This window comes from Cordyceps javanica, chromosome 4 (genome assembly GCF_051103115.1).
Source record: "Cordyceps javanica chromosome 4, complete sequence".
Taxonomy (NCBI): Eukaryota; Fungi; Ascomycota; class Sordariomycetes; order Hypocreales; family Cordycipitaceae; genus Cordyceps; species Cordyceps javanica.
In genome coordinates this window covers 1819229-1845085 of record NC_139298.1, presented here as the reverse complement: position 1 = coordinate 1845085, position 25857 = coordinate 1819229, and the positions used below count along the sequence as shown (strand labels likewise).

The window sequence follows — 25857 nt, the reverse complement described above, 5'->3', positions numbered from 1 at the left end:
CCCGCCGGCTACCCCACCCACCCACCTTGTCTGTTCTGCTTAGTTGTCATTGATAAGCTGCTGGGTTTTGCTCTTGCGCTACCGGTCATCCCATCGTAAACCTACATCGCGTGTCTACTTGACGCCGTTTGGCCGGTGTCTTTCTTGGTCATGTATCCAAGAGCTGTACTTATCCGTGGTTGCCTATCCAAGCAGTCTCTGGCTACCCCATTGGCTGACACACTCGGTTGCCATGACGGGGATGCTACCCTGAAGAACGTATCCAAGGATCCAGCGTCCCATTTATTTGTATCTACGGCCTGACTGCCGATGAAAATATGCTCGGTAGCTGTGCATAGCTGTTGTAAGTTAGTTAAGCGCATCTTTCTTTTTGGCCTGTTCAAATGGTCATTGTACGCATGAGCAGGGAGGGGCGGCTAGGAAAATAACTCACACTGTACTGACACTGTGCCAAAGTAGAGGGGAGGGGGGCAAGTATGAAGTCGCGGCTACGAAGCAACTGGGTGCAAAAAAGAATATCAAATAAAATAAAAAATAAAATAAAACAAACACAAGAAAAGAATATAAACACTGGTTATTAAATCTGGCGTCGAGCTACAAATAGCTGACAGAGACAACAGTTATTATATGCCCTCCCACACCAGTGATGTGTGAATATGTACTGCGGGTTTTGATCCAAACAGTCAGGTCATGAATCGCAGCAATTCTCCTCTACCAACATTGGAATACACCGCATCAAGATATCTATTGGTGTGTGCACCGACGTCGATCTGCCCACTACCTTGTCATAACTGGCAGACATCGGTACAGCTTCAGCCTGATTGACATTCGCTAGCGGGTACGGCAAGCGATTGCGCGTCCCGTCATCCTCCTGAGCTTCAGGGCCGGGCCAGGACGACAAAACCCATCCTCCTCCTCATTATTCCCAGTAATGCTCTCCTCCGAGTACAATTCAATCTAAATGCACGTCTCAACTATTGCTCTCACGGCTTTCGCCGGCGCTGCCATCTGTCAGCTGTTTGTGCCCTTTGGCCCTTACAGCGGTCGCTTCAAGGCCGCGAGCACGATAAGCTCCGGGAACCATGCCGACATTGCTGTTCATCAATCCCAGCGCCCCTTGCGCGGCCATGACCGCAAGCCCAAACTCTCTCCTGCAGACCTCCCGGCCTACAAGCACGGCCAGTACGCCCTCGTGGAGCAGGACGGCGCCGTGTGCCCGACGTACGGCGAGAAGCAGTGGACCGGCACCATTGACGTGACCGACACCCGGCGCCTTTTCTTCTGGGCTTTTGAAAGCCGCAACGATCCGGCCAACGACCCTGTCATCTTCTGGATGAATGGGGGGCCTGGCGGTTCCTCAATGACTGGCGCGTTCACAGAGATGGGCGCCTGCATGTTCCGCAACGGCAGCAAGATCCCCGAGCCAAACCCCTGGTCCTGGAACAACAATGCTACTGTCGTCTTCCTCGACCAACCCGCCAGCGTTGGGTTCTCCAGCATCGCCGAGGGCGGCAAGCTGCCCACCAAAGATATAGACGGCGCAGAAGACTTTCAAGAGTTTCTCAATATTCTCTTCCGTGACGTTTTCCCAGACAAAGCACACCTGCCTATCCACATTGCAGCCGAGTCCTACGGAGGCCATTACGGACCAACATATGTTCACCACATCCTGGAATCTCGAAAGTACGGTGCGCCGACCGCATTCTGGGGCAACATCACGTCCATGATTCTGATTGATGCTGTGCTTGACTTTGGCGGGCCAGTTACGGGCTCCTACGAGCTGTTCTGCAAAGACGAGCGCGCCGCTGGAATCATCACGGAAGAGCAGTGCGAGAAGATGCTGGCAGCTCTGCCAAACCACGAAAAACTTTCCCGGCAGTGCGAGCAGTCACTCGATGCCGGCGTTTGCGGAGCTCTCGTCGCTTCTGCCAATGAGAACATCATGATCTATTATGACAAGTTGGTTGAGAAGGGAGAGCGCAACCCGTACCATGGTAAGTTTTGTTTCTGCCAATGCGCCACAAAATCAGCGGCAATAATCTTGATTTTGATGACGACTTCTGTCGCTGACTTGGTTTTTAACTTTGTTTAAGTCCACCGCCCATGCCTGGCCCACCCGTTTTGCCCCAACCCAGAGATGGGCAATTTCACCGAATATCTGAACCGCAAGCAAGTCAAAGAGGCGCTCAAGTTCCCAGAATCCTTCACCTACCACGACATCAACTTGGACCTCAACTCAGCCTATGTCGAGTCTGGATCGGCCTGGGTCCCCACCACCCCCAAGGTCGCGGACATTCTTGATGCGTACAAGACGCCCAAATTCGTCGACGACGGCAAGAGCGTCGGGGACGTCCGCATCATGGCCCTCAACGGAAACCTGGACTCTGGCATCAACACCCACGGCAACGTTATCCAGTACGAGCGCATCGTCTGGAGCCGCATGGGCGAGTACCGCATCGCCGACTGGCAGGACCTGGAGGAGGGCGAGGTCAAGGGGACGGGGTCTTGGAAAGGAACCAAAGACGGAAGGCTGGTGTTTATGGCTGTCGACGACGCCGGTCACATGGTTCCCGGTGACGCTCCCGAGGCGAGCTACCATATTCTCCAACGATGGCTGCACAATGGATGGCGATGAGAGAAAAAAAAAAGCCACCAAGACTAGTCGTACATAGCTCGAGTACTATCCACCAATCCAGAATCAGGCCGAGTGTATAAAAATCGCGTGTTTTTCTGGATAAAGTGGAATTACCCCGGATTTCAGTCATGACAACCCCCTCCACTCTGGTCAGCGGAATCACGGCTGAACTATTGGCACAAGACTGCCCGTGCTCTCCACTACAGAAACGGCCTGCGGGTTGCCACCACTTCCTTGTCTCTTCTCTTTTCTCTACGTTGAAAAAACTTTTGGCATTTTCTGCCTATAAATAGGCGAGCGGGGCCACCTTCATCTGATGTACGGGTTACCTGTTCCTTGTCTCGGTATTGCAAGCCAGGCGGCAGGCAGCGTTGTCAAGGACTGACCATTTTTTTTTCTCACCCATGGAGGCCCTCTGGAAGCACATCGTGGCCACCTACAGCCCGCACACCATTGACGCGGTCGGCAGCCAGCTGGTCCAGGTCGTCTTCTGGTGGCTGCCCTCGCTGGTGTACGTCTTGCTCGACACGGCCGCGCCCGCCTTCTCCGCCGCGCACAAGATCCAGCCGGCGCCGAGGCAGCCGACGCGGGCCGAGATTGCGCACGCGGCCGGCGTCTCGCTCCGGAACCAGGCCATCATCCTCGGGCTGCAGGTCGCCGGCGGCGCCCTACTGGCCGCGTCAGGCCGCCCCGCCGCCTTTCGCGTGACGGGCGACCTCCCGCCGGCGGCCGAGGTCGCGCGCGACTGCGCCGCCGCCGCGCTCGGCCGGGAAGTGCTCTTCTACTACGCGCACCGGCTGCTCCACTGGCGGCCGCTGTACCGGCGCTTCCACAAGACGCATCACCGGTTCACGGCGCCCGTCGCCTTCGCGTCCCAGTACGCCCATCCGCTGGAGCACGTCCTCGCCAACACGCTGCCCATCGTCCTGCCGCTCGCGCTCCTGCGCGCGCACGTCCTGACGGCGTGGGCCTTCCTGGCGTACCAGCTGGTCGAGACGGCGACGGTGCACAGCGGCTACGACTTCTTCCACGGCCTGGCCAGGAAGCATGACAGGCACCACGAGCGCTTCGACGTGTACTTTGGCGGGTTCGGCTTCTTGGACTGGCTCCACGGTACGGATGAGTCGGATCGGGCGAGCATGAAGAAGAAGCAGTAGCTTCCGAGGATGACCAAGGATGTCTGTCTTGTGTCGTGTACGATGAGTGGTGGAGAGATACCGGTGTCTGGTGATAATTGGTGGTGGCTGGGGTTAGCGGGCTTCATTGGCAGAGTACATTGTTAATTGGCATAGAAGCACGACATTTTAATTACACATGCATATACAAACCGAAGAGAACCCTAAATTCACCTTGGGTCAAAAGTTGTGGTGAATACTCTCACTAATTGACGGCGACATGATGACTACGGCCTTTGAGGGCTGTCTTAAAAAAAAGAATATTGCCACGCTTTGCAACATTGACACATTCAACGTAATATCTACTTACATTCAGCAACGCCTTTGCCAGCACTCTATTTTCGCACCGTGGAGCTGTCCAATCTTGTCCATGAACCCCCGTGGCTCTTCGGGTCTTCGGCAAGTCGGGCGCTTAATGCTGAGCGCAGATTCGCCCCGAATAAGTGGGCAACCCAGACAGTTGCATGCAGCATCCGGGGTCTTGAGGCTGTGCAAGAACAACACCAGGCCAAACAGAAGCCTGCTTTCTCATTGAACCCCCCTGCATCGTTGCTCGCGAAGCGGATGAAGTTGCCTGGCGGAGCCTGTATTGCATCGGGCGCGTCTGCTCGATGCACCCGGTATTGCAGCCGGGTGGGTGAGCGACCACCACGATGAGATTCTTGAAAAGGACGTCGTGGCGCGCCTTTTGACTTGCCCAGCGTTCTTGTCCTCCTTTTTCTTCCTTGGATTATGCTCGCTGTGCGAGGTGCAGAAACGCCCTAGAAACAATTTTCGATTGAAACCGCCCCCGGGATACACCAAACAGCGGACTTAGGGAAACAAGTCGCCATTGCGAACACACCGCGCGTCACCATGATTCCCTTTTCTCGCGTCACCAGCATGTACACGGCGGCAGCCGCTCTCGACCTGGCCACCTTTTTCGTCCTTTTATTCGTCTCCGTCTTGCAATTCTGCTTCGTGCGCCGCCATGGCGACGCTGCCCGGACCTGGGTCAAATGGGCTCGACACTCGCTCGCCCTCTTTACATTGTATGTGCGCCAGTCTGCCGCGCGCTCCCCCCCCTCGCCCGATTGATTTTTTTTTGCACATGTCGAGTTGTGCTAACCCAATGACCGTTGCCGCCGAAACGAGCAGCACCATGTTTGTCCTGTGCGGCGGTCTGGTCATCTCGACCGTGTACAGCCGCTTCACCGACCGCCACATTGAGTTCTTCGAGTCGGAGAAGACGGGCCTCTCGCAGGCGCGCGGCTTCCTCGACGGCATCTGGATGCTGTGCGAGGCCCTCTTCCGCGTGTTACTGCTCGTGACGTTTGCCATGCTCGGCGCGGGCATCGCCATGGCGCGCTCGTCTGCCGGCGCCGCGCAGGCGGGCTGGACCAGGATGCCGGCCCTCGCGTGGGCCGCGGGAGGCCTGACGCTGGCGCCCGCCCTCGGCGTCTTTGGCCTCCGCTGCTACTTTTGGGCGCACGTCTACGACGAGAAGCAGCAGCAGCAGCAGCAGCAATCGCTGTCCGGCCGGACGCTGAGAGACCAGCACAGCGGTGGCGCGGCGGACCTGGCGAGGGTCAGCAGGGTGGCGATTGACATTGACTTTGCGTTGCACTGCGTTTGGCTGGTCCTGTCGCTGGGCGTCTTGTGCCTGGCCGTCCGGACGCGGGCGTTGAGTCAATCGGCGCCTCAAACCAGAACCGTATGTCATTCGAGTTGGCAATCTTATTATAATAGTAGCTAACGCACCCCGCAGGCTTCAACTTATTTCGTGGCTTGCGCGATGCTCTTCGTGGCGCAGCCTCTCTACAACATGATTATCCTAATCATATTCAACCTCAGCTCGTCAGACGTGGCAGGCGTAGAGGCCACCATTGTGACAGATGTCATCTTCCGCATGTGGCCGTATGCGCTGATCCTTCTCATCTTGTTTGTCCTCGGTCGCAAAAAGATTGGCGGCGTGTGGTCGACGCAGCAGCCGTTCCAGACCAAGGAAGCCGCGGCTGGCGAGACAGTGTATCAGACGCCATGGGGTTATCATGTCACCCACCAGACGGTACCACAGCAGCCGCAGACGTACGATTCGCAAGCGCAGCTCAACAATTATTACGCGCAGCCTCAGCATGGTGCGCAGGAGATGCAGCACCACCAGTACTACGAACAGCAGCAACAGCAGCAACAGCAGCAGCAGCAGCCACACTATGGCTAAGATGGCAAAAGGGCGACTTGCACGAGCGACTAGTGATGATGGAATGAGTTGCAATTGTTTGACGGTACTGGAGAGCTAGGAATACACTGTTTATCCTGTACATGGGAAGTAACGATACCAATTTGATACCATGAACAGCCTGTTTGCGCCAGCTGAGTGCGCATTTGCTGCGTCACGCTACTGGCTAGCATTGGCTACTTGTCTAATTATAGCCACAAAGAAATACGTACTACAACTCAAGATGTTTATAAGAATCATTAAAAGGGAGTATTGGGAGAGATTTCCGGGACTGTTAGTAGTAACTGTAGACGCCGCGATCACCACTGCCCACCATTTCAAGACTGGTCGGCGTCGTCTCGACTTGCTTGGCTCCTTCTCGGTTCGTTGGCCGTATTTCCAGAACAGGTAAACTGCGACATCAAGTTTCCTCGGTGCCGCGATATCGAACCGCATGTGGTGCGTACCATTGTCCTTGTTCGAGTTGATACCGAGATCTCAGAGTGTCGGAAACGGCTCTGCAAGCGTCAACTGCCTGCTCCCTTTTTTATCCCAAGGCACCTCTCTTGATTGACGGACCGGAGTATCCAGCTACCACTCTCCACAGAGTGCGTCTCTTGAGGTCGACCGAGTCCGCCTCGGAAACCAGCTGCAGAAGGAACCGCAGTCTGACACAAGCTGGGTCGCGATTCAAGAAAGCACTACGTCGGAAGAAGAAGAATAAGAAGTAGAGAAGAAGGAAAGAAAAAAAAAACAATTCAAACCGCTATCAATGCGACGCTCCATCCAGTGAGATTCAGTCCCACCGTTGCGCCGAAGACATGGACGGGCTGACGGGGTACTATTAACAGGTAGTAATTAGAATTGGCAGTTAGGGGTCTCACAAAAGGCTGTTAGATTTTCCTCGTCTCACTAGTGATCTACCGCTATAGAAAGCGGACCGTTCGTTCCAAGTTACTTATCAGTAATAGTAAGTGATTGATGAGGAAATCCATACTCCATATCATATCGGTAGTCTGTTCTCTGAGGGGGGAGACAATTGTGGTCTGGTGCTCGGCGAGGCTGTCTGGTTGATGCACACTAGGCTGTGTTGGGTCTAATAATGTCCGGGCGCACTGCACCTCGTATTGGCAGGGTCATTTTTGTCTTAGCGTGCTGTTTTTGGGGCATATTAAAAACGCCTGTTTGTACGTACTGAGTACGGATATAATTACCTGAATATAGCGTCGACGTCGAGGGATACAGGCAGTAAACAGCGCCGAGATTGCGCGTCATCGCCCACGAGGCCAGTGGGGGGATGTGTGGCAGTTATCAGGCATGAATGACTAGTAGAGGAACCGAAACTGGCTTTTCAATAAACAAACACAGGCTTGGCAATAATTAATTGCCGTGGGTGGATTGAAGGGCAAAAAAAAAAAAAAAAAAAAAAAAAAAGAGTCGCATGGCTTGTGTGTGTGCATGTTTGCAAGGCGACTTCACCCGAAGGCATGTGTACTACTACTAGTATCAGTAAGTAAGGTAGTTTGTCTTGCGCAGCCACGCAAACTAAACTCAAGGTGCCTCCAGCGGACATGTCGGTGCTTATAGATGGAAACTTGCATTGCACCGCGAACAGGCTTGCTTTGTGGGAGTAATACTGGAGAAAAGTCCTTTCGAAAAGAAAAAAAAAGGCAGAGAAGGATCAAACAAAAGGAAAACCCATCGTACGTCTTGCTGCTTGCATGCTTCAAAAAGTAAAAATGGTTCGTGACTGGACTGCCCACAACACCTAACCATATACAAGCACGCACACCTTTTTTGCTCGCCCTTGTCGCCAAGAAAGAATTCTGGAGCAAGCCCCTCTCTGCAGGGGAGCCTCCAGGGCACTACAGGGGTTTCTAGTGGACGGAGAGCGAAACGGCACTGCGGCATAACCTGGTTGCAGCAGTTAGCCTAATAGTACTGTGACTGTGAGGTCCTGTTGCAGGGGGCAATCAGTACTTATAGCACCACCGGCCATGTATAAGTGGTACCTACGTACGGATAGTAAGTACATACCTACCTAGGTACCTAAGTACTGCGCACTCGGTAAGATCACCGCCCTCGAGGCGCAGCAGAGACTCTCTTGCCAAGATTCCCAGATAGGTGCTAATTCTTTTCATCCTTGACCGTCCTAGCCTAATTGCACACTTTCCATACTTTTCCTGCTTCTCGTTCTGTTTTCTTCTCTTTCGAAATCAACCAAACAAACAACCAACCAATCAAGCATTTCGACAACCTCACCTCGGTCGGTCGGTCGGTCGCACCGCGGCTTCGTCTCCACCTTTTCCGACAAAGCCCACCATCACCACCACCACCACCACTACTGCAATTCTTGTTCCATCCGGCGCTCGACAAATACTTATCGGCTCGTCCCTGTCTCGCTGTCGCTGCAAGAGACATCTTTGTTGTGGCTGCTTGCCATCTCCCCTTTGGCCGCTCCGCGACGACGATACAACCCCCGACCGCCAGCGCGCTGCGCCACCCCAAATCGCCTCGACGTCCTTCCGCTCGATAATGTGAGTCGACGCAGGCCGTTCGCCAACGGTTCTGCATCGACATCATGCCCAACATCAGCGGCTATGAAATCTTTCACTTTGTGACCGACGCCCTCCTCTTTGTTACCTTGATAGCATCGATATGCTTCACCATTTGCGCCGTCATCCGCCTGCGTCGCCGCCGCGACCAAGCCCGTAGAGTCTTTTCTTGGGTCAAGATAGCATGGCTCATGAATACCATGTACGTTGCCCCCCTCGTCGTGATGTCTTCAACATCGCTTTGTCTCACCTGACCATGCCCTGACAAACTCTCTTTGCAGCGCCGTCTTTTTTTGCTTCCTCGAAATGGCCACCGTCACCGTCACCTCCCGCCTCTACCAGACAGCCTATTATTCTACCAGCGATGTGCAGGACGGCGAGGTCGACTTGCTTGCGCGCATATCGTCTGGCGCTTCCGCCCTCTCCCATTGCTTCAACGTGTTTGCCGAAGTCCTCATTTTTCTCACCCTCGCCAGCTTCATTCGCTGCATCCGCCTCGTCGGTCCTCGCGACGAAAAACACTCCCGTCGCCATAAATTCTCTCGGTACTCTGTCTATGCCATCTCCTTTGGCGTCACCATTCTTTCTCTTGCTGTTTTCAGTGTCGGCATCTACTGGATTGTTCTTTCGGAAATCTCCTCCTCCATCAACGGTATTGCTTGGGATAGATACTACAACAGCTATATTGTCGCCGCCGCCGTCATGTCGCTCATTTGCCAAGCAGTTCTCGCATTCCTCGCCGTATCTATGCTGATCCGGTCTTGCCTTCTACGTCGCAAACTTCGCGCTTCAAAATTGGTGCGGAAGCCCTTGCGATACCTCATTGTTTGCTGCAGCCTCTGGGTCATCCGTGCTGCTTTTGAAGTATACTCCATTATTTTCGAAACAGTGAACCCGGCCTTTTCCGCCCCATCAGTCGACATCGCCACCAGCTTTAACGAAATTTTATCTGTAATTTTCATGAACTGGCCTGTTTTCATTATTCTCGTCATTTTATATTACCTCGGCCTGGACAAGAAGACTGGGCTATCGTCCACGAGCAGTCCGCTGCTCAGGGAAGACGGAGAAAGCCAAGTAACTTCCTCAGAATACCTCTCCTCGGAGCAACCCATCGTCACCCCGATGACCGAGCGTACCAGCGCCTCAGCCGTGACGCCTGTCAGCCAACGACCCGAGAGCTTATTCGCCTGGGATGGCGTTGCTGATGCGCCCCCCGAGTACTCACCCCCGGCTGCTCAACAAGTCATCCCTTCTGCCGGCTCCTCTAGAACGCACGCACCCATCATCCGACGACCCGTTCCGCCGTCAGCTTCGCAAGCTACTGGAGAAGTGATACCGAGATCTGAGGAGGCTGAAGCAGCTCACCAACCTAACACAGCAACTTCGCCAGGCCCAGTGCCATCAGTAGAACTTGCGCGACAACTGCCCCCTGATCAAGGGAGTGTGGAACAGGATCTGCCACAAGTAATCAGCGTTCCAGCGACGGATGATGATATGTCCCTGGGCCTGTACCATCAAGCTGATGGCCGTGTTCCACAATCAGAATCGCCTAGTTCATTACCATCACATGACGAAGCGATGGGCCTGTACCACCAAGCTGATGGACGGCCACCAACATCCAACGCCGAAACCTCTGACGTGCTGCCTTCGCATGAAGAGACGATGGGTTTGTACCACCAAGCGGACGGCAGACCACCCGAAACGAATGGCGGCATCATGCCGTCGGAAACATCGAATACCAACCTCCCTCCATCCTCTTCCGCTGCAGCGGAAATAATGGCTGCCCCTCCATCGCATGATGAAGCTATGGGCTTGTATCATCAGGCGGACGGTAGGGTGCCTGTGTCAGAAATCCTGCCACCTGAAAAAGAGAAGGAGAAGAGATAATCCATGTGATATCACGTGCAACAGGATCCTCAAGCAAATTCTTTCTTTGACTTGCAGGACTACTGTTCATATTCAAACGATGAGTACATATTGGCAGGCGTTTCACTTGCGGCTATTCGGACATGGTCTTCTGCATTACTGTATATTATTTGGGAGTTTGGGTTTTGGCGCCACTTGCTGGGGAGGCGGACGCGGGGGTCACCTGGACACCTCCATGAACTTGATACTGGATCATCATTATGCCAATTTTGGTTTACAATTGTCTATTTTTTCTATAATATATTTACAAATACGTAACACAGATGCATACGTGTAGCACGGCGATGCTTTCGCGGTGACACTTTCACGGTGACGCTTTCAATCCACCTCGGAGAACTCCTGAGGAACAACGTAATCCCCTAGTTCATTCTCCGTGCCGGCAACAAATCTGTTTGGTCAGTTGGCTTTCGAGAGATGCTCGGTATCGATCAACATGCTACCTACTTTGTGTGGCTTCCACGGGCCGCCAGCTGGCCTTTGCCATTGAAGAACTGCACCGTCGTGTATGCCAACGTCTTGCCAACTATCACTACAGTGTGAGCTGATTTGCGTGCGTGGGTGTTTGACTTGCAGTCGGCCTGGTGTTGGGCTGCGACTTACTCTTGTCGCAGACGGCCACGCCCTTGAGAAGGTCGCCAGGGTTGCCGCCGGGATTCAAGTAGCTGACTGGCAGAACATGTCAGCCGGTCTGCAATTGTCCACTGGCCCCGCCGTGCACAAGCAGGTACGTACTGTTAATGTCGGTCGACACGCCAGTCTTCCATCTCCCGTGGGATGAGACGGCCAAGCTACCGCCTAGGTCGACTATTGCGGCCAATGTGCCCCCGTGTATGGTGTTTAGCCGGTTCTATACAGAGAGTTGTTATGCAAGGAGTTCCAGGGAAAGCAATCTCGTCGAGGCGAAAAGCATACAGTGTGGTCCTTGTGAATGTCCAACTCAAAGTGGACCTTGCCCTTGGCTGCACTTGTTACACGGAACTGCCGACGGAGAAATTAGGCCAATTGAGTTCAATCAACGATTCCAAAGTTAATAGATTGGAGCCCTTACCCGACTGGCGCCAAGCAATCTATCCAACGTGTCGGGTTATGTGAGCACACCTCACAGCAAAGGTCACCAGCTGTCAGGTACTTACTGCGGCTCCAGGCCAGACTGGGCCATGAAAGACTTGGCCACCTGCTGTCGCGTTTAGCGATTGAGCGCTCTCGTCGTGTTGCAAAATGAACGCACAGTCTGGGTAAATGCTAAAGGGGACAGTTTCTTGGCCATTTTCTGACAGATTTATCGGTACGATGATCGGCTATGCAGTGACGTTGTTGGAGCTACGTTGGCCGACTGTTGCAGCGCCTCACGTTCCGCACGCCGCCCCCCCACCACCACCACACGGGGCCGCGCCGGCCACTAACACAGCCGCTAAGTGTGCCTCTAAGAGGTTGCCCAAATTATCCGATCATCATCCGATTTGTTTGATAGCCCGCCGGCTGCCTGCAACCGTGAATTTTCCCAACCACCACCAGCCCTTTTCGGCCTCCCCTCCTCGGCAAAGTGACAGTGGAAGCAGATATCCTCGAGATACGGCGACGTCTCAGACCATGGTATAGCGGGTTTCTCATACCCACGGAACGACCCTGGCATCGCCGTTCCGGCGCGCCCGCTCTGTGACATCGAACCGACCGACGACGAAATCATTCTCAGCGAAGCAAAGGGGCCAAGCGAAAGGGGGGCAGCAGCCATGGCCGCCAATCCGCAGCCCGCGCTGCAGCTGGCCGACTACCTGGAGAAGCTGCCAGGCACGACATTTAGAAAACTCTACCAGCAGCCCTCGACAGCCTTTGCCATTTTTCGGCGCATGCTCCCGCAACTGGGTAGGTGCTCGCGGCGTCTCAGGTGGTCGTGAGAAAACAAGAGGTGCTGACCCGTGACATCTGCTCTCTCTCTTCTTTTGTCGCAATGTACCTGCAGCCAAGACATTTGTGATGCGCATGTTGTACATGCCCAGCCCGATGAGCTTGGCCGACCTGGACGCATGGGTCAAGCCGGAAGCGAAAAGGTTAGAACTCGCGAAACCTCTCTCTCTGGTCGTGGCCTCGCGTCGCAGAAATCATCCCAAAAAAGAAAAAAAGAAGCTAACAAATGCTCGTGCGCGCACGCATCACCACAGACAAAAAGATCAGGTGCTCTCGACGCTCCGAAGCCTCCACATTGTGCAAATCTCGGCCCCATCCAAGGACAAGACGCAAGAGGTGCAGCTCACGGCCAACTTCCGCGCCTCGATGCGCCTCGCCCTCACCGGCGGCGGCAACCACAACTCGTTCGGCGTGCCCTCGACCCTCGCCGTGCCGCCCGAGATTGACCTGCCGTTCCTGGACCGCTACGCGCGCCGCCGCTGGGACGACATCCTGCACTTTGTCGTGTCGTCGGTGGGATTCAAAAGCACCGGGGGCGCGGGCGGCGAGGGGCCCAACAAGAGCGTGCGCGACATCCTCATCGCCGGCCGCCTCGTCGACCGCCGACCCAACGGCTCCGTCGGCATCACGCAGGCCGGCTTCACGTTTCTGCTCCAGGAGGCCAACGCGCAGGTCTGGACGCTGCTGCTGCTGTGGCTCGAGGCCCTCGACGCCGATAAGAGCGCCGCCGTCGACATGCTCTCCTTCCTCTTCGTGCTCGCCAGCCTCGAGCTCGGCCGCGCCTACGATACGAACGCCCTGACCGAGCAGCGCCGCGATATGCTCCCGGCCCTCGCCGACTTTGGGCTCGTCTACATCCCGCCTCAGAAGCGCTCCATGTTCTTCCCCACGCGCCTCGCCACGACCCTCACCAGCGGCGCGAGCAGCAGCCTGCGCAGCATCAGCGACGGTGTCGCCGCCGCCACCTCGGCCGCCCTGTCCTCCTCCGCTCCCTCCAGCCAGGACCGGGGCGGCGGCCCGCTCGGCAGCTCCGGCGACCAGGCCGGCGCCATCGTCGTCGAGACCAACTACCGCCTGTACGCCTACACGCAGTCGACGCTGCAGATTGCCGTTCTCGCCCTCTTCTCCAAGCTCACCATGCGCTTCCCCGACATGGTCGCCGGCCGCATCACCCGCACCTCGATCCGGCAGGCCATCCAGTTCGGCATCACCGCCGACCAGATCATCGCCTACCTCGCCGCCCACGCCCACGAGCAGATGCACCGCACTGCCGCCCTCACCAACAAGCCCGTTCTGCCCCCGACCGTCGTCGACCAGATCCGCCTCTGGCAGCTCGAGAACGAGCGCATGAAGACCACCGGCGGCTTCCTCTTTCGCGACTTTGACGACCCAAAGGAGTACCAGGACACCCGCCGCTTCGCCGACGAGATTGGCGTTCTCGTCTGGAGCAATGACAAGTCGGGCATGTTCTTTGCCAGCAAATTTGAGCAGATACGGGATTACCTCAAGAGCAGGAAAAAAGCTGAATGAATATGATGGGCTGAAAGCACTGACGAGAAAGGAAGAAGAAAATACAGCGCGAGTTTTGAATCCCATTTCAATAAATGCAGATCCAGCCCATGGGCGAATGCCCTGGACTAGGATTTTGGGTCACCGGCGTTCATGATTAGAAGTTCGAAGCATTCACTCACACACGGGCTGGGAGTATTGTTGGGGCTTAGGCCGGCCATATGTATTTAAATTAAACCATTATTATAAAAACACAATAATCAAGCGCAGCCCGCTTGAATTACATTACATCGCACCACCACCGAGCCATACACCTTCGATCGGGTATCAACCTATTCATGCAAGCCAATCAGCGTATGCACCAAGTCTGCCAGAGTTCGTTCTCCATTGCGCAATTCCATTCAGCAACAGCAAAAGAAAAGAAAAAAGAGGGAAAAAGGCCCTACTCCCCAAAACCGCGTGTGTTTCAATACCAAAATCAAATACTCCAATCACCAAGACTTTCTTGTATACTGCCGGTTGCCAAAGTTGAAGCCAGAAAAGAACCAAGTCCAAGAGTGTGCACGTGTTGAACCAAAGAGGGAGTGCAGCAATGCCGCAAAGCGAGTCATGCATTTTTGAATGCATCAACCGGATTATCGAAAATTTAAGTAACGCCCTTCGACACTGTGAGGGTTGGTCATCCCAAAAGCGTTGGAGGCATTGCTGTAATAAGCGTCTTCTAAAAAAGCCAGACTCTGTACATCCTGATGCCGTGCTTGTGATGCGAAGCGTTTTGAGATCCGCGAGTCTCCAAAAAAACCGAAACGTTTGGGTAAAAGATCTGGTCGGCAGTGTATGCGGGCAAAATTTTCTCGCCAGAGCCGCAAAGACTCTTTAGAAGTTCTAGTCATACACTGTGATTCGAGCATGATAAAAACTTGCCGACAAAGGTCATCCTCGTTTCGGAGTGGATATGGCGGATTACCGGAGAGTTCGGAATTTTCAGTCTTACTTGTTTGGTCAAGGTTTTCGAACGTGCCAAATTGGACTGTGTCAGAAACCTTTGACAGCACTTGCGCCATGTGCTCGTCACACAGACGATCTCGCAGTGTGGTAAAACGACCAGTCCAGTAGGCAGACGTCTGGGCATGGACAATTTCCCCAGTTCGAGGGTTAGATTCCATAGCATCATTCATCTGCCCTGATGAGTCTGGGGTTGTTATATTGGTCGTAGAGGAGTGTCTGCTCGAGGATGCAGATTCTCCCTGAGAGCGGCGTCTAAGCGATCGGAGAACGACTACTCGAGACATATCCGGTTGCTTGATGGCGCTGTCGAGCTTCTTTGTCTCAAGTTCTGGTACTGAAGCTGGCAAATTCGCTCGACGGGGGACGGAGTTTTTGATATCCTGCAAGACATTCATAGTTTTGGATTTCGGAAGTCTTGTGGTCAAATGAATCTTGCTCCTCTGCGGGCCAGCAGACTCCGGTGGCTTGCTTTTGTGCGTATATTCTTCCTCCCCAGTGTCTGTGAAGACAGTAGTGGTAGATATTGAGGCGCTTTTGAGTTTAGAAACAGATGATGAAACTGGGTCGTCGAATTTACTTCGTGGCGTCGTGGCTGAGGTCTGCGTATTGTCTCTTGCCTTGGAGGAAAGGCTGGCCAGGCTTTGCGTTTTCAAAAGCGTCTTTCTAGCGAACATGCTCATAGCCATCTTCTTTTCGGACAGCGATGCCTCAAGGTTTCGTATTGCATCATTATCTTGCGTTGGACCACAGTCCTTGATGCCGTCGACAATGATCAATCCGTCACTGCGTGTGAAGTCTGGTCCTCGAGAGTTTTTGACAGGTCCAATGGGCGAAGATATCACCAGAGGCTGCTTAACCCGGCCGAGTTTGGAATCAAGTTTCTGACTTGTAAACAGATGACTGATGCCGATTCTGCTTTTACCCATCGTGAGAAGCAGGCGTCGCTCATTGGCTTCTGATTACTCTGGCGCCAACGCCCATATCAGGACAGTCCAAAGGTAGCGGAGCAGTGGGCGGATACAGGTGCTGTATAATCCAAAAAGAGATCAATAGTCCAAGTACTGGGTAACAGCAGATGTTTTGAAGCAAGCCAAAAGCTCTGTAATGGTGTTGGTCAAGAAGAGGATACGCAAACCCGCTGGATCACAGCCCAGCCGACGATGACTACAAGCAGAACGCGACGGGAAGCGCGCCTCCACCGCAAAGAGCTAATGCAGTTCGTATGAATGTTCGCCTATTCAGTGGGTCTGTAGTTTGCATAAAGCGGCGTGAAGGAACAGATGCGATTGGCAGGACTTTCGTTTACTTGAGGTGCAGAGCAGTCACTTGACAGCTGCCTGCCAATATTGGCGCCCATCTCTGCCAGCTGGCACGCGGAAACAAGGCAAACGACTGCATTTTATGAATCTGGCAACAGATGTATTAATACGAGGCAGGCATTTATCGAAACCTAGGTAGCTTGGAAATACCCAATGCCAGTTCGGTATGGATGACTACTTATCTTAACTGGTATCTCTTGCTCTTTTTCTCAATTACAGCCGGACACGACACCGTTTGTGCTCGGTGCAATATACAGCATTCCATGAAAAACAAAAAAACAAGCGCATAATGACCAAGAGCATACACAATACCTCACATGAGGTTCTTCAGCCCTCCCACCCCTCAACAGCAAACTTGACAATGACGTCAGCCGCGCCTCGCTCAATTACGTTTCCATTTGGGTCGAAAAGGGCCCTCTCAATGAAAGTGACTGTGCCCTCCAAGTCGACAAGAATGACAGTCTGGCGTTGAGTGCCGTACAGGCCAGTCGAGTAGCCGCCAACTGGATTAGGGCGCGCCTGGTCGGGGCCCGCGGTTGAAGGGCAAGCATCTGCCCAGTCGACACGACCTTTGGCTGCAGACTGAAGGAACTCGGACTTTTGTTGAGCAGTGCCGACCGGAGGTAAGAAGATACTGTGCCGAAATCTCTTCATACTGTCCTGCACGGTGCCCTCTTCATCTTCGGCAGGCGGCAGTGTATCGCGATTTAGTACGGTGAAGAGGGACTCGACAAGATCAGTTTCGCTCAGTTTCTCGGACACTGCATCCTGTATGGCCTTGCTGACCAATTCCTCGCCGTCTGATACTTTGGGCCATTTTTCAGGGTTTGTGTACGTAGTGTTGCTCAACGCCCAGGTCCTTCCCCTCTCGCTACCCACAGTTGGAACGTCATCCACATGATCTGCTCGGTTGCTAACAATAGAGATATATTCAGCATTCTTACGCAGTCTTCCGCAAATCATAGAAAATCCGCCAACGCCTTTGACTCCGCCGTCTTTGACCAACCGATGGACACGGTCCGTCAGCGACTCGTTTGCGGCGCCGCCAACCCAGAGGCTGGGCATACCGCCTCTACTTCGCGTAGTAGAGATTCCACTCGCCTCATCCACGATTTCCTGGTAGTTGGTGAGCACAGCAAAGTCGCCAGCTTTATTCACGGCCAGCCACGTGCCTTGCTCGTCTCTCTGAAGATCACGCGATGAGAGAACCTGCGCGCCCGAGGTTGGATGAGTCCACCAATGGGGTCTGGATGTAGGCCTCAAGATAAACTCATCTCGGTTGTCGATGATAATAAGGGAGTAATCCGGGTGGGCGGTGGACAAAATAGCGATACACATCGCGAGGGACTCAAGCTGCGTCGCTGACCCAAGGCGAAACTCGGTTTACTGGGTTATCACGTTGAAGGAAACGGTACCATGAACAGACCAGGCGGGTATAATTTTGAATTTTTGTGGGAGAGTTGCAGTTGAGGAAGAAAATCGGTGAGTGTTTGCTCAAGAGCGCCGAGAGGCCGAGATGTTGACTGATGCAGCGGCAGCTGATGTTCTCCGCTATACGCTGCGTCATTGGCCAAAACCAGTCGCCTGCTGCCCAAAATCCGCCCAACCCACCAAATAGAAGCTAGCTTGTGATGCGGCGAGCAAAGCGCCTGTGCTCTCCCAATACCTTCGCAATCATGCAGCGCCTGTTGGGTGAAGTTCTAAAGAACTACAAGGTTTTGAACTACCTGGGCGGGAAAGACATGGGCAAATACATGTGTCGAATGCGGCATCCATCTTATTGACCAGGTCCGCTAGCACACCAAAAATCGATTTTAGAACATCTGGCATGTCAGACAGAGGCTGGCTTGCTCTGCCGGTGCCTAGTTGCAATACTTGTTTCTAGGCGAAGAAACAAAGGGAAGAGAGCAGGAGGAAATAACGGCTTGAAGAGATTTTGTGGAAATTTTATCTTATCAAAATGGGTTGGAATTGCTGATGCACCAGAATCATGAAGGCATTTTACAATCCTGAAGTCTGTCGGAGATCCATACCTATGTCAAACCCTTAAAAAAAGCCCGATCATAAAAAAAAGCAGGCCTCGCGGAGGTTTGTACGTGGTGAGGTCCGTATAAATTGAGAACTGACCTGTAATTGAGCGGAGGCAGGCATTTGACGATGTAGCAGCTTTGGGTGGTATATACTGGGCCGACATCGCTCGGCTCCTTGGTTGGCCAAAAGCAAATATTATCCCAGAAACCATGAATTTCCCCAACACCAGCCATGCATCCTCCAAAACCCCGTATATAGTCTATCACAGATCTGTCTCCTCTTATGCATTGCTATGTACAGTTTAAACGCAGCCAGACAAAAAGGGGTTTAGTGTAGTTTGAAGTAACCGGGTTGCAGCCGTTGTAGGGTCTGCTCTGGGTCATACTTCTTGGAAATGCTTCGAAGTCTGGCAAGGTTTGCCTCACCGTAACCAGCGAACACATCCTGCTTCTGAGAGGCGTAGTTCTGGTACAGGTAGGGGTGGTCTAGCCCCCGCGCCTTGGCCGCTGCAATAGAGCGATCTACGATGGCTTGGGCTGCAGCCATGATGCGCTCGTCGTCGCTAATTTTGGTCCATGAAAAGTCAACATTGACCACTATTACAAGATTATTAGCAATTGGCAAGGAAATATTCGGGAGGCATTGTACGGACAGTTGAGCGGACCTTGGCCCTCTAGGCCTAGGGGATTGCCTCCATTCTTGGAAAAATGCTTCGTCATCGATGTGGTGATGGGCTGAAAAATGACAGCCGGCACGATGCCAGGAGCGTCTTTGACCTTGTCCACCTCCTCCGTGTATATAGCAACGATATCGCCCATGAGAGCTGCATTGTTCTTGAAGGTGAAGGTCCAGTAGGTTTTGCTGTGATAGTGAGTATGACGGGCAAGGATCTGACATCGCGTGGACGCAAAAGACATACCGGAAGCCATAAGGATTAGTGGCATTAAACTCCTGCGTCAATGATGGCAAGTCGACCACACGCAATGTATCGGCCACAGCTCCAGGGATGGCAGTGAAGTTCTGCAGAATGGGGGGTTTCGCAACAGGTTTGCCATATTGGAGATCCGAAGCAATGACATACACCCCCTGGCTTTGGGCATATGCATAGGCAGTGATGATCTGAGCATAATCATCCTCGGGGGAATTGATGGCGAAGCTTTCAAAAGCCTCGTTGATGGCCTTGCTCGTCTCTGGAGTATTAATAAAAGTTTGTGCACCAGCCCACATGTCGCCTTGTGGGTAGGTTTGCAGGTCGAAGCGCGTGACAATGGCAAAATTGTTACCACCGCCGCGCAGCGCCCAGTACAGGTCCTTGTAGCATGATTTGTGATTGATGTCCCGGATAGAGCCGTCTGCAAGTACGACCTGGTAGTTATAGACATTATCGCATGCCCAGCCGTATCGAGCCGAAAAGAAGGAGACGCCACCACCGAGGGTCAGTCCTCCAACACCGATGGGAGATACCCTACCGCCGATGACGGTGAGGTTTTGCGGGGTCAGTTGCTCATATACATTGAACCATGTACTACCGGCTCCTACGGATGCGATCTTTCTATCTTCAGATAGCTGCAGATCTGTGAGATGAATGAAATCAACTGTCACACCATCTTGGATATTGGAGGCTCCTGAAAAGGCACCATGGCCGCCGCTCTTGACGGCAAACTCGCAATGGGTCACACGAAATGTCAGTATAGCCAACGAAACATCCTCGGCGCGGGTTGGCGAAAAGCGGCAAGACGGGCGCGTGAGCTCCTGTTGCTGGGACCAGTATCGGTTCTCTTGGAAGTCATAGATTGTTGAGTTTGGAAAAGCCACGGAATTGGGGCGGGAGAAGGCAAGAAAGCCACACTGTTTCACAAGTCCGTCAGCCGTGGCCATGGGACGACAGGGTCGCGGAGGTTGCCGTCATGGGATCCTGGGGCAGCACTCACAGCTACGTCGCAGCCAAAATTGGAAACAGCCCTTGTGTGCTGGGACGCATTGTGGCCGAGGAAGGCGGATATCTCGGCCTTGACACCTTCCAATGTGTAGGGCGAGAATGATTCAGCCGCAGCGATGCGCGATAGAAGCGGCAGCGTTACCAGGGATATGAGGCGCATATTGCTTCAGCTGTACGGCCAGGTAAGCGACCGAGCCTTGCGAATGGTGTGGCCAAGGGAGAGAACGTGGGCGATGGTCAGCAATGGAGGTGGGTGGAGGAGGGAGTGACACTGGAAAGCTGCTGCTGGCTGGGTTGGCGAATGCCGCGCGCGGAGATAAATCGTGTCGGTGATCGTTGTTCCTGGGAAGAGGTCAAACGAGGAAGTGCTTAGCCTTTACATATTCAGTCAAGAATGAGACTTCGGAAGAATTGGCCGCCCGCCGGTGTTTTCGTTGACCAGCAACGCCATCAATTGTAGTCGTATAGCCCGAAAAAGGTGGAAATTATCAACGGACATGACTCCCCATGTTGGAGAGCCAGGCTCGATAGCTCCGACGGTTGGGGGGGCCATGTCGGGAGTTTGGAGCAGGTTTTGGCGTTCTGGGAAGGATATTCAGTGGTGGCACGGAGACGCTAGCTGGCTTTGGTCAACTGGACCGTCGCAGACTAACAAATAGTTAGTCCACGGGAAGGGCGCGATCCGAAAGGCAGACTTCGTCTTCGCTGCTACAATCAAATAGATGCGGACGAGGCCGATGGTGGTGATGCGTGTGCAAATGACAGCCTGTGCTTGTTCGTCTGATGATGCCTTGTTTCGCCGTTTGCTACAGTGACTAGCAGCTAGCTCTACCAGCCAGATGGTGCTCCCGTGCCCCCTGTCGGGTGTGGCTTGCCCCAGGGTCAGCCACGGGAAGTTCGCCCTGCGCCACCTGAAGTTGCAATATATTCGAAGCGATGGAACTGTCGGCAATAAGTATGACCTCGATTCCCCGTTGCTCTCTCTCTTACCGAATGCCATCACTAACTAATCAGTGATGGAGCCTCAGCCACCCAAAACCCCTCATAGCGACGGGTCCGCTCAAAACACCCTCATAACTGCGACGACACTAGAAGGATTTCCCTTGTCATTATCACAATGCTCTTCCAAACAAGGCCCACCTGTGTTACGGCTCTCTGGGAAGCAAAACAAGACAGTCTGTGGCTTGGCGTTCTATGAAACATCACGAGTAACTGGATGTCAGACTTGCCATACAGGTCGGTCAAGACAGAGTAATCAGCAGACACAGGATCCAACCTTTGCTGACACCGCGAGGGTGGTAACCACTACTATTACGCACGACGCCAAATTCCCCAAGTAGCTTGGCACCATCCTGGACCTAGGATCTTTGGTTGTCGAATACCCTTTCGCAACATCCACGGAGCTGATGATTTTCGATTGGCGACTTCATCAAGGTCAGCGGTCGAGGGTTGCAATGCAGCCCAGATGGGGCACCAACACCCTTGCGCATTCACTCTGATGAATAGCCACCACGGCTTCTTCCGCTCTCCGTCGCAGAGGCCTGCCCACACAGGGCACCGTCATTCGTCGGCGGCGCTGACGGGCTTGCTTGGGAGCCCAGAGGGCGGGAGGGGCACTGTCCTGCAGCTGGGCTGAAAGATCAACCAAAATCTCCAACAGAGAGAGTCCTGCGCGACGCCGCCTTGGTCTCATCCGCGGGCCATTTGGTCTGGCACACAGTCGTTAGTTAGCGCGACCCCAAATTCCACGAATTCTTATTATGTAGCCTTATGCCCCCATCCCGTCAGCCACCTTTCGATTTTTGTTACCTCAAATTCTATCAAACCTAGGCAAAGGCTGTTGTTGCTGCTTCTTCTCTGTTTTTTCCGTTGAACGCGGGTGTGGTGGCTCGCCGGTGCCGGCCACATCTTCACCATGAGTACGCAGAATGTGTCAGAGAGCGCCGACAGAGTACGTCCGACGCACTTTACCCAAAGCCGCACTATTCCCGCTGCATAGAGTTGTTAGGCTGTTTACTGACTCGAACTGTTCTCCTTTACACTAGCAAGGCCTGATCGCATGCTTGTGTGTTGGCATCGTCTTCGTCATTATGCGTACCGGCGCACGCTGGTTTAAGCTACGAAAGATTCCCTACCAGATGGAAGACATATTTATGTACCTTTCCTTGATATCGTTCATCATCACGGTGGCATTATACTACGCAACAATCGGCACTTTCTTCAAGGTAATGGCCATCTCAGAAGGTCGAGCACAACCGTATCCCGATCTTCCGAAGGATCTTCTCGTCATGCTCAAGGAGTTTTTCGTCGTCCAATTCTTCTTTTGGCTCACTTTATGGGCTGTGAAATGGAGTCTCTTGTTCATGTTCAAGCGACTCACGGAAGGGCTGCCTCTATACACGCAAATCTGGTGGGGGGTCCTGGTGTACTCGATCCTCGTCTTCATTGGATGCTGCATCAGCAACTTTACTAGCTGTTCATCAATGCAGGCGTGGTTCACAGCAGGCGCGTGCAATACAGCTCGAGATGCACGCGCGAAAGCGATAAGCCTATGGTTCAGTCTGGCTGCTGATTTATCTACGGATCTTCTGAGTAAGTTTGGCGTCGATTTCGTCTGGGAGGGAAACTGACGTTTTCAGTCATGGCTGTGCCGCTTCGCGTTCTATGGAACCTCAGAATTTCCCGCATCGAGAAGATCAGTATTGGGGTAGTATTCGCCGTCGGCGTCATCACCATGGTCACCGCCATTATTCGAAGTGTATCACTTAATTCGAGCTCGAGCACCGGACAAGTGAGCACGACGTGGCTCATGTTGTGGGCTGGCATTGAAGGGGCTGTCGGTATGCACAGTCTCGCCATCCCAAAGCGCGACAGCATCGCTAATAACATGCCACTAGCCATCATTGTGGGCTGCCTTCCCTCGTTTGCCATTTTCATTCGTGGCCGGGTCGTTGCCTCAAAAGCGCAATATGAAGACAACTCGAACCAAAGCCCGCAACAATACAACTCTCAACCAAAGTCACGCGACCGCACCAACAGTTTAGGATCCCAGGACCCCAGTCCAGTATGGGCAGCTCACGACACTTGTAGCGACAAGAGTTTGGTGGATGGTGTTATTGTCACTCGGAAATGGACACAGAAATGGCACAATCCAGATCGACGGCAAGCGCTACAGAGAGATGAGGAGGCCGGTCACGAATTACATCCGCTACCGCCATCATAGCAGGTTCGTGATTTAGCTCTATTGTTTTGTGTGAACTTTTGGCGCAGCGAGCGAATTTTGTCCGTTTTTAGAACTTCTTTTTTTTTAATGAGTCATGTGAATAATACAACTAGAGTAGGATTTCTTAATTGCACAATATGAAGCGCGGGGCTCGTTCGTTGCCTCATTCGAGGCTACATCCATGTCTGTGCAAAGTGGTTGAATCAAGTGAAGCCAGCCATGTTCTCGGCAAGATTGCTCGCATGTATTCGCCAAGACAGCAGTAATTTCTACCCCTTGTCAACCACCCGTAATTTTGTTGTGCGGGGGCACTCGGAAACTCAAAATTCGGCACCAAGATTATCTTGGTAGTATACTTGGTCCCCGCGCCGCCAGGACCACGGGACACAACGTGTTTGATGCCCGATTAACGGCGCGCCAGGTTTCCGATTCACTACGCTTGCCAGAATTGTCACGCCATGCAAAGTAGAGCCCGGCTCATTTCAACAAAACGTGTCCTTGCGACACATCCCACCGGCATCTCGTGCCGCTACACCGCCGACCGCGTCATTGGCCAGCTAAATAGGCGGGACATGACAGAGGCGCAGGGGTTGACGCCGTTTTTATGCCGTTATCTTATGGGGCGGACCCCGAAGCACTTGGCGTGCCAGGGGGAGTGGTCAAGGTTTGCGACAGCAGTGACGCGGTTACTGACGACAATTACGAGAAGGAAGCAGACAAAGGCGCCGCCGACATGGCAGTACTAGACCAGGACTTGGCAAGTTCTGGCACAGCATCTCACAAAGGAGCAGGAATTTTTGCTGGCAAGACTCGCGAAGTTTCTTCCGTCGTGACGCTTTGTCTGACGGCACCTACACCTTGAAAGCCCAATCGCATCGCTCGGAGAACCAAAAACTATAAAAGAACTCCGTATCAGTGGTGTTACTCCGACGAGAAGACGCGGCGTATATACGACTATTGCACCGACAGTATTGTCGGACCTAGCCAGCGTTGCAACGCAAGTTTGCTGGCCGGAAATAAGCACTTGGCCTAAAAGAATAGTCGTCCAAATAGCGTGCATGAGACCGGTTATCGCCATTTCTGAGTGTGTTTACCGGTAGAATCGATTAAAATTATGTTGATTGTTTTCCTATATGGACATTGGTATCATTGCTATACTGAAAATTCGCCATCTCGTGTTTCCAAAAAAAAATAAGATAAAAAAAATAACAAGATTGCGCCAACCTTGTGATCATTTACAAAACCAAGACTACCACCACAGCCATGGCTAGCCAGCCGTACACCGCCGACTCGGCTATCGTCATCGCCGCCGCTGCGTTCTTCTTTGACGACGTCGACGTCGGGCTGGAGCTGGAGCCGGCGGTGCCGCTGGGCCCCCCAGTGCCGCCGGCCGTGGCGGCAGTCGCCGTCGCCAGGCAGTCCGTGGCGCCGCGGGAGACGCCCGGGATGGGGGCGCCGTTGCCGTTGACGTCGCAGCGGGCCGGGGCCGTCTTGTTCTGGATCTTGAAGTCGATGCTGGCGCGGGGAAAATCGTACGAGACGTCGCCGGTGGTGTCGGAGAAGACCTGGGAGATGGCAAAGTTGAGCGGCAGCGGGACGCCGGCCCGCTGGACCGACGAGATGTAGCGGTCCAGGCTCGGGTCCTGCAGCCACACCTGGATGGTCGCGTTGCGCACCTCGCCGCCGGTGATGGCGGGCGACACGGCCGAGTAGCGCCGCGTGTCGGCCGTCGGCGCCAGCTCGCCCGAGCCGCCGTCCACGGTCAGGTTGGACATGATCCAGGGGTACGAGTAGACGACGTCGTCGAGCGTGTCGGCCGTCGGTATGTAGGAGATTTCGAAAAAGGCCGTGTAGCGCGCGGGCGGCGGCGAGTCGCCGGGCCTGAGCATCGTGATGACGGCGGGCGTGTAGAGGGCCGGGTCGGCCTGGACGACGGAGCCTGCCTCGGGCCGCTTCTGCGTGGAAAAGGAGATTGTGTCGCCGCCGGACTTGCTCTTCGTCTGCTGCTGCTGCTGCTGCTGCTGCTGCTGCGACCCGTCCTTTTTGGGGGCTCTGAAGTCGGCCGAAAAGTCGAAATCGCGGCCAGTCAAGGGCGGGTCGGGCCAGGAGGCAGCGACCAGCGAGGCCAAGGTCGCGACGATGGCGATCCAGCTTCGAGGCGCCATCGTGTCTAGGGGAGGGAGAGTCGCGAGGGCGAGGGCGAAGGCGAAGGCGAGGGCGAGGGCGAGAGGGTGAGAGTAAGGGTAAGTCTGAGGCTGAGGGCGAAGGCGAAAGTCCAAGGCGATTGTCAATAGGAGATGATCAAGGCAATAGCAAGAGTTAGATGTAGGTCGACAAAGTAAGTGGTGACTCTGGTTGAAAATGGGTTCAAACTCCCAAAAGTTGATCGGTGGAGACAAAAGCCTGATGTGCCCCCCTCCGCTTTGCTAGATGCC

The 25857-nt window shown here is 53.8% G+C and overlaps 10 protein-coding genes across 10 annotated transcripts; 6 read left to right on the top strand and 4 right to left on the bottom strand.

Annotated features, from left to right (window-relative positions):
* Positions 1 to 961: 961 nt before the first annotated feature.
* On the top strand, positions 962 to 2635 carry V2A60_006453 (uncharacterized protein; the record flags this gene model as incomplete). The annotated part of the gene is made up of 2 exons (XM_083257747.1): positions 962 to 1994; positions 2094 to 2635. The coding sequence occupies 2 exons, from the start codon at positions 962 to 964 to the stop codon at positions 2633 to 2635; spliced, it is 1575 nt and encodes a 524-aa protein (XP_083113873.1).
* Positions 2636 to 3039: 404 nt separating this feature from the next.
* Positions 3040 to 3792, top strand: V2A60_006452 (fatty acid hydroxylase superfamily-domain-containing protein; the record flags this gene model as incomplete). The annotated part of the gene is made up of 1 exon (XM_083257746.1): positions 3040 to 3792. The coding sequence occupies one exon, from the start codon at positions 3040 to 3042 to the stop codon at positions 3790 to 3792; it is 753 nt and encodes a 250-aa protein (XP_083113872.1).
* Positions 3793 to 4665: 873 nt separating this feature from the next.
* On the top strand, positions 4666 to 6010 carry V2A60_006451 (uncharacterized protein; the record flags this gene model as incomplete). The annotated part of the gene is made up of 3 exons (XM_083257745.1): positions 4666 to 4841; positions 4948 to 5503; positions 5558 to 6010. 3 exons carry the CDS (start codon positions 4666 to 4668, stop codon positions 6008 to 6010), a joined length of 1185 nt encoding a protein of 394 aa, XP_083113871.1.
* A 2578-nt stretch (positions 6011 to 8588) lies between these two features.
* V2A60_006450 (uncharacterized protein) lies at positions 8589 to 10449 on the top strand (the record flags this gene model as incomplete). The annotated part of the gene is made up of 2 exons (XM_083257744.1): positions 8589 to 8764; positions 8844 to 10449. 2 exons carry the CDS (start codon positions 8589 to 8591, stop codon positions 10447 to 10449), a joined length of 1782 nt encoding a protein of 593 aa, XP_083113870.1.
* Positions 10450 to 10806: 357 nt separating this feature from the next.
* Positions 10807 to 11755, bottom strand: V2A60_006449 (HotDog domain-containing protein; the record flags this gene model as incomplete). The annotated part of the gene is made up of 8 exons (XM_083257743.1): positions 10807 to 10876; positions 10933 to 11011; positions 11089 to 11154; positions 11221 to 11335; positions 11401 to 11466; positions 11537 to 11555; positions 11622 to 11662; positions 11717 to 11755. 8 exons carry the CDS (start codon positions 11753 to 11755, stop codon positions 10807 to 10809), a joined length of 495 nt encoding a protein of 164 aa, XP_083113869.1.
* A 463-nt stretch (positions 11756 to 12218) lies between these two features.
* Positions 12219 to 13923, top strand: V2A60_006448 (TFIIH/NER complex subunit TFB2; the record flags this gene model as incomplete). Its single annotated transcript, XM_083257742.1, has 3 exons — positions 12219 to 12351; positions 12449 to 12536; positions 12648 to 13923. 3 exons carry the CDS (start codon positions 12219 to 12221, stop codon positions 13921 to 13923), a joined length of 1497 nt encoding a protein of 498 aa, XP_083113868.1.
* A 2633-nt stretch (positions 13924 to 16556) lies between these two features.
* V2A60_006447 (NRDE protein-domain-containing protein) lies at positions 16557 to 17567 on the bottom strand (the record flags this gene model as incomplete). The annotated part of the gene is made up of 1 exon (XM_083257741.1): positions 16557 to 17567. One exon carries the CDS (start codon positions 17565 to 17567, stop codon positions 16557 to 16559), a length of 1011 nt encoding a protein of 336 aa, XP_083113867.1.
* Positions 17568 to 18587: 1020 nt separating this feature from the next.
* Positions 18588 to 20359, bottom strand: V2A60_006446 (FAD-binding oxidoreductase; the record flags this gene model as incomplete). Its single annotated transcript, XM_083257740.1, has 4 exons — positions 18588 to 18856; positions 18913 to 19121; positions 19180 to 20108; positions 20192 to 20359. The coding sequence occupies 4 exons, from the start codon at positions 20357 to 20359 to the stop codon at positions 18588 to 18590; spliced, it is 1575 nt and encodes a 524-aa protein (XP_083113866.1).
* A 1755-nt stretch (positions 20360 to 22114) lies between these two features.
* V2A60_006445 (uncharacterized protein) lies at positions 22115 to 23422 on the top strand (the record flags this gene model as incomplete). The annotated part of the gene is made up of 4 exons (XM_083257739.1): positions 22115 to 22150; positions 22245 to 22791; positions 22839 to 23039; positions 23097 to 23422. The coding sequence occupies 4 exons, from the start codon at positions 22115 to 22117 to the stop codon at positions 23420 to 23422; spliced, it is 1110 nt and encodes a 369-aa protein (XP_083113865.1).
* A 1235-nt stretch (positions 23423 to 24657) lies between these two features.
* Positions 24658 to 25587, bottom strand: V2A60_006444 (uncharacterized protein; the record flags this gene model as incomplete). Its single annotated transcript, XM_083257738.1, has 1 exon — positions 24658 to 25587. One exon carries the CDS (start codon positions 25585 to 25587, stop codon positions 24658 to 24660), a length of 930 nt encoding a protein of 309 aa, XP_083113864.1.
* Positions 25588 to 25857: the final 270 nt, after the last annotated feature.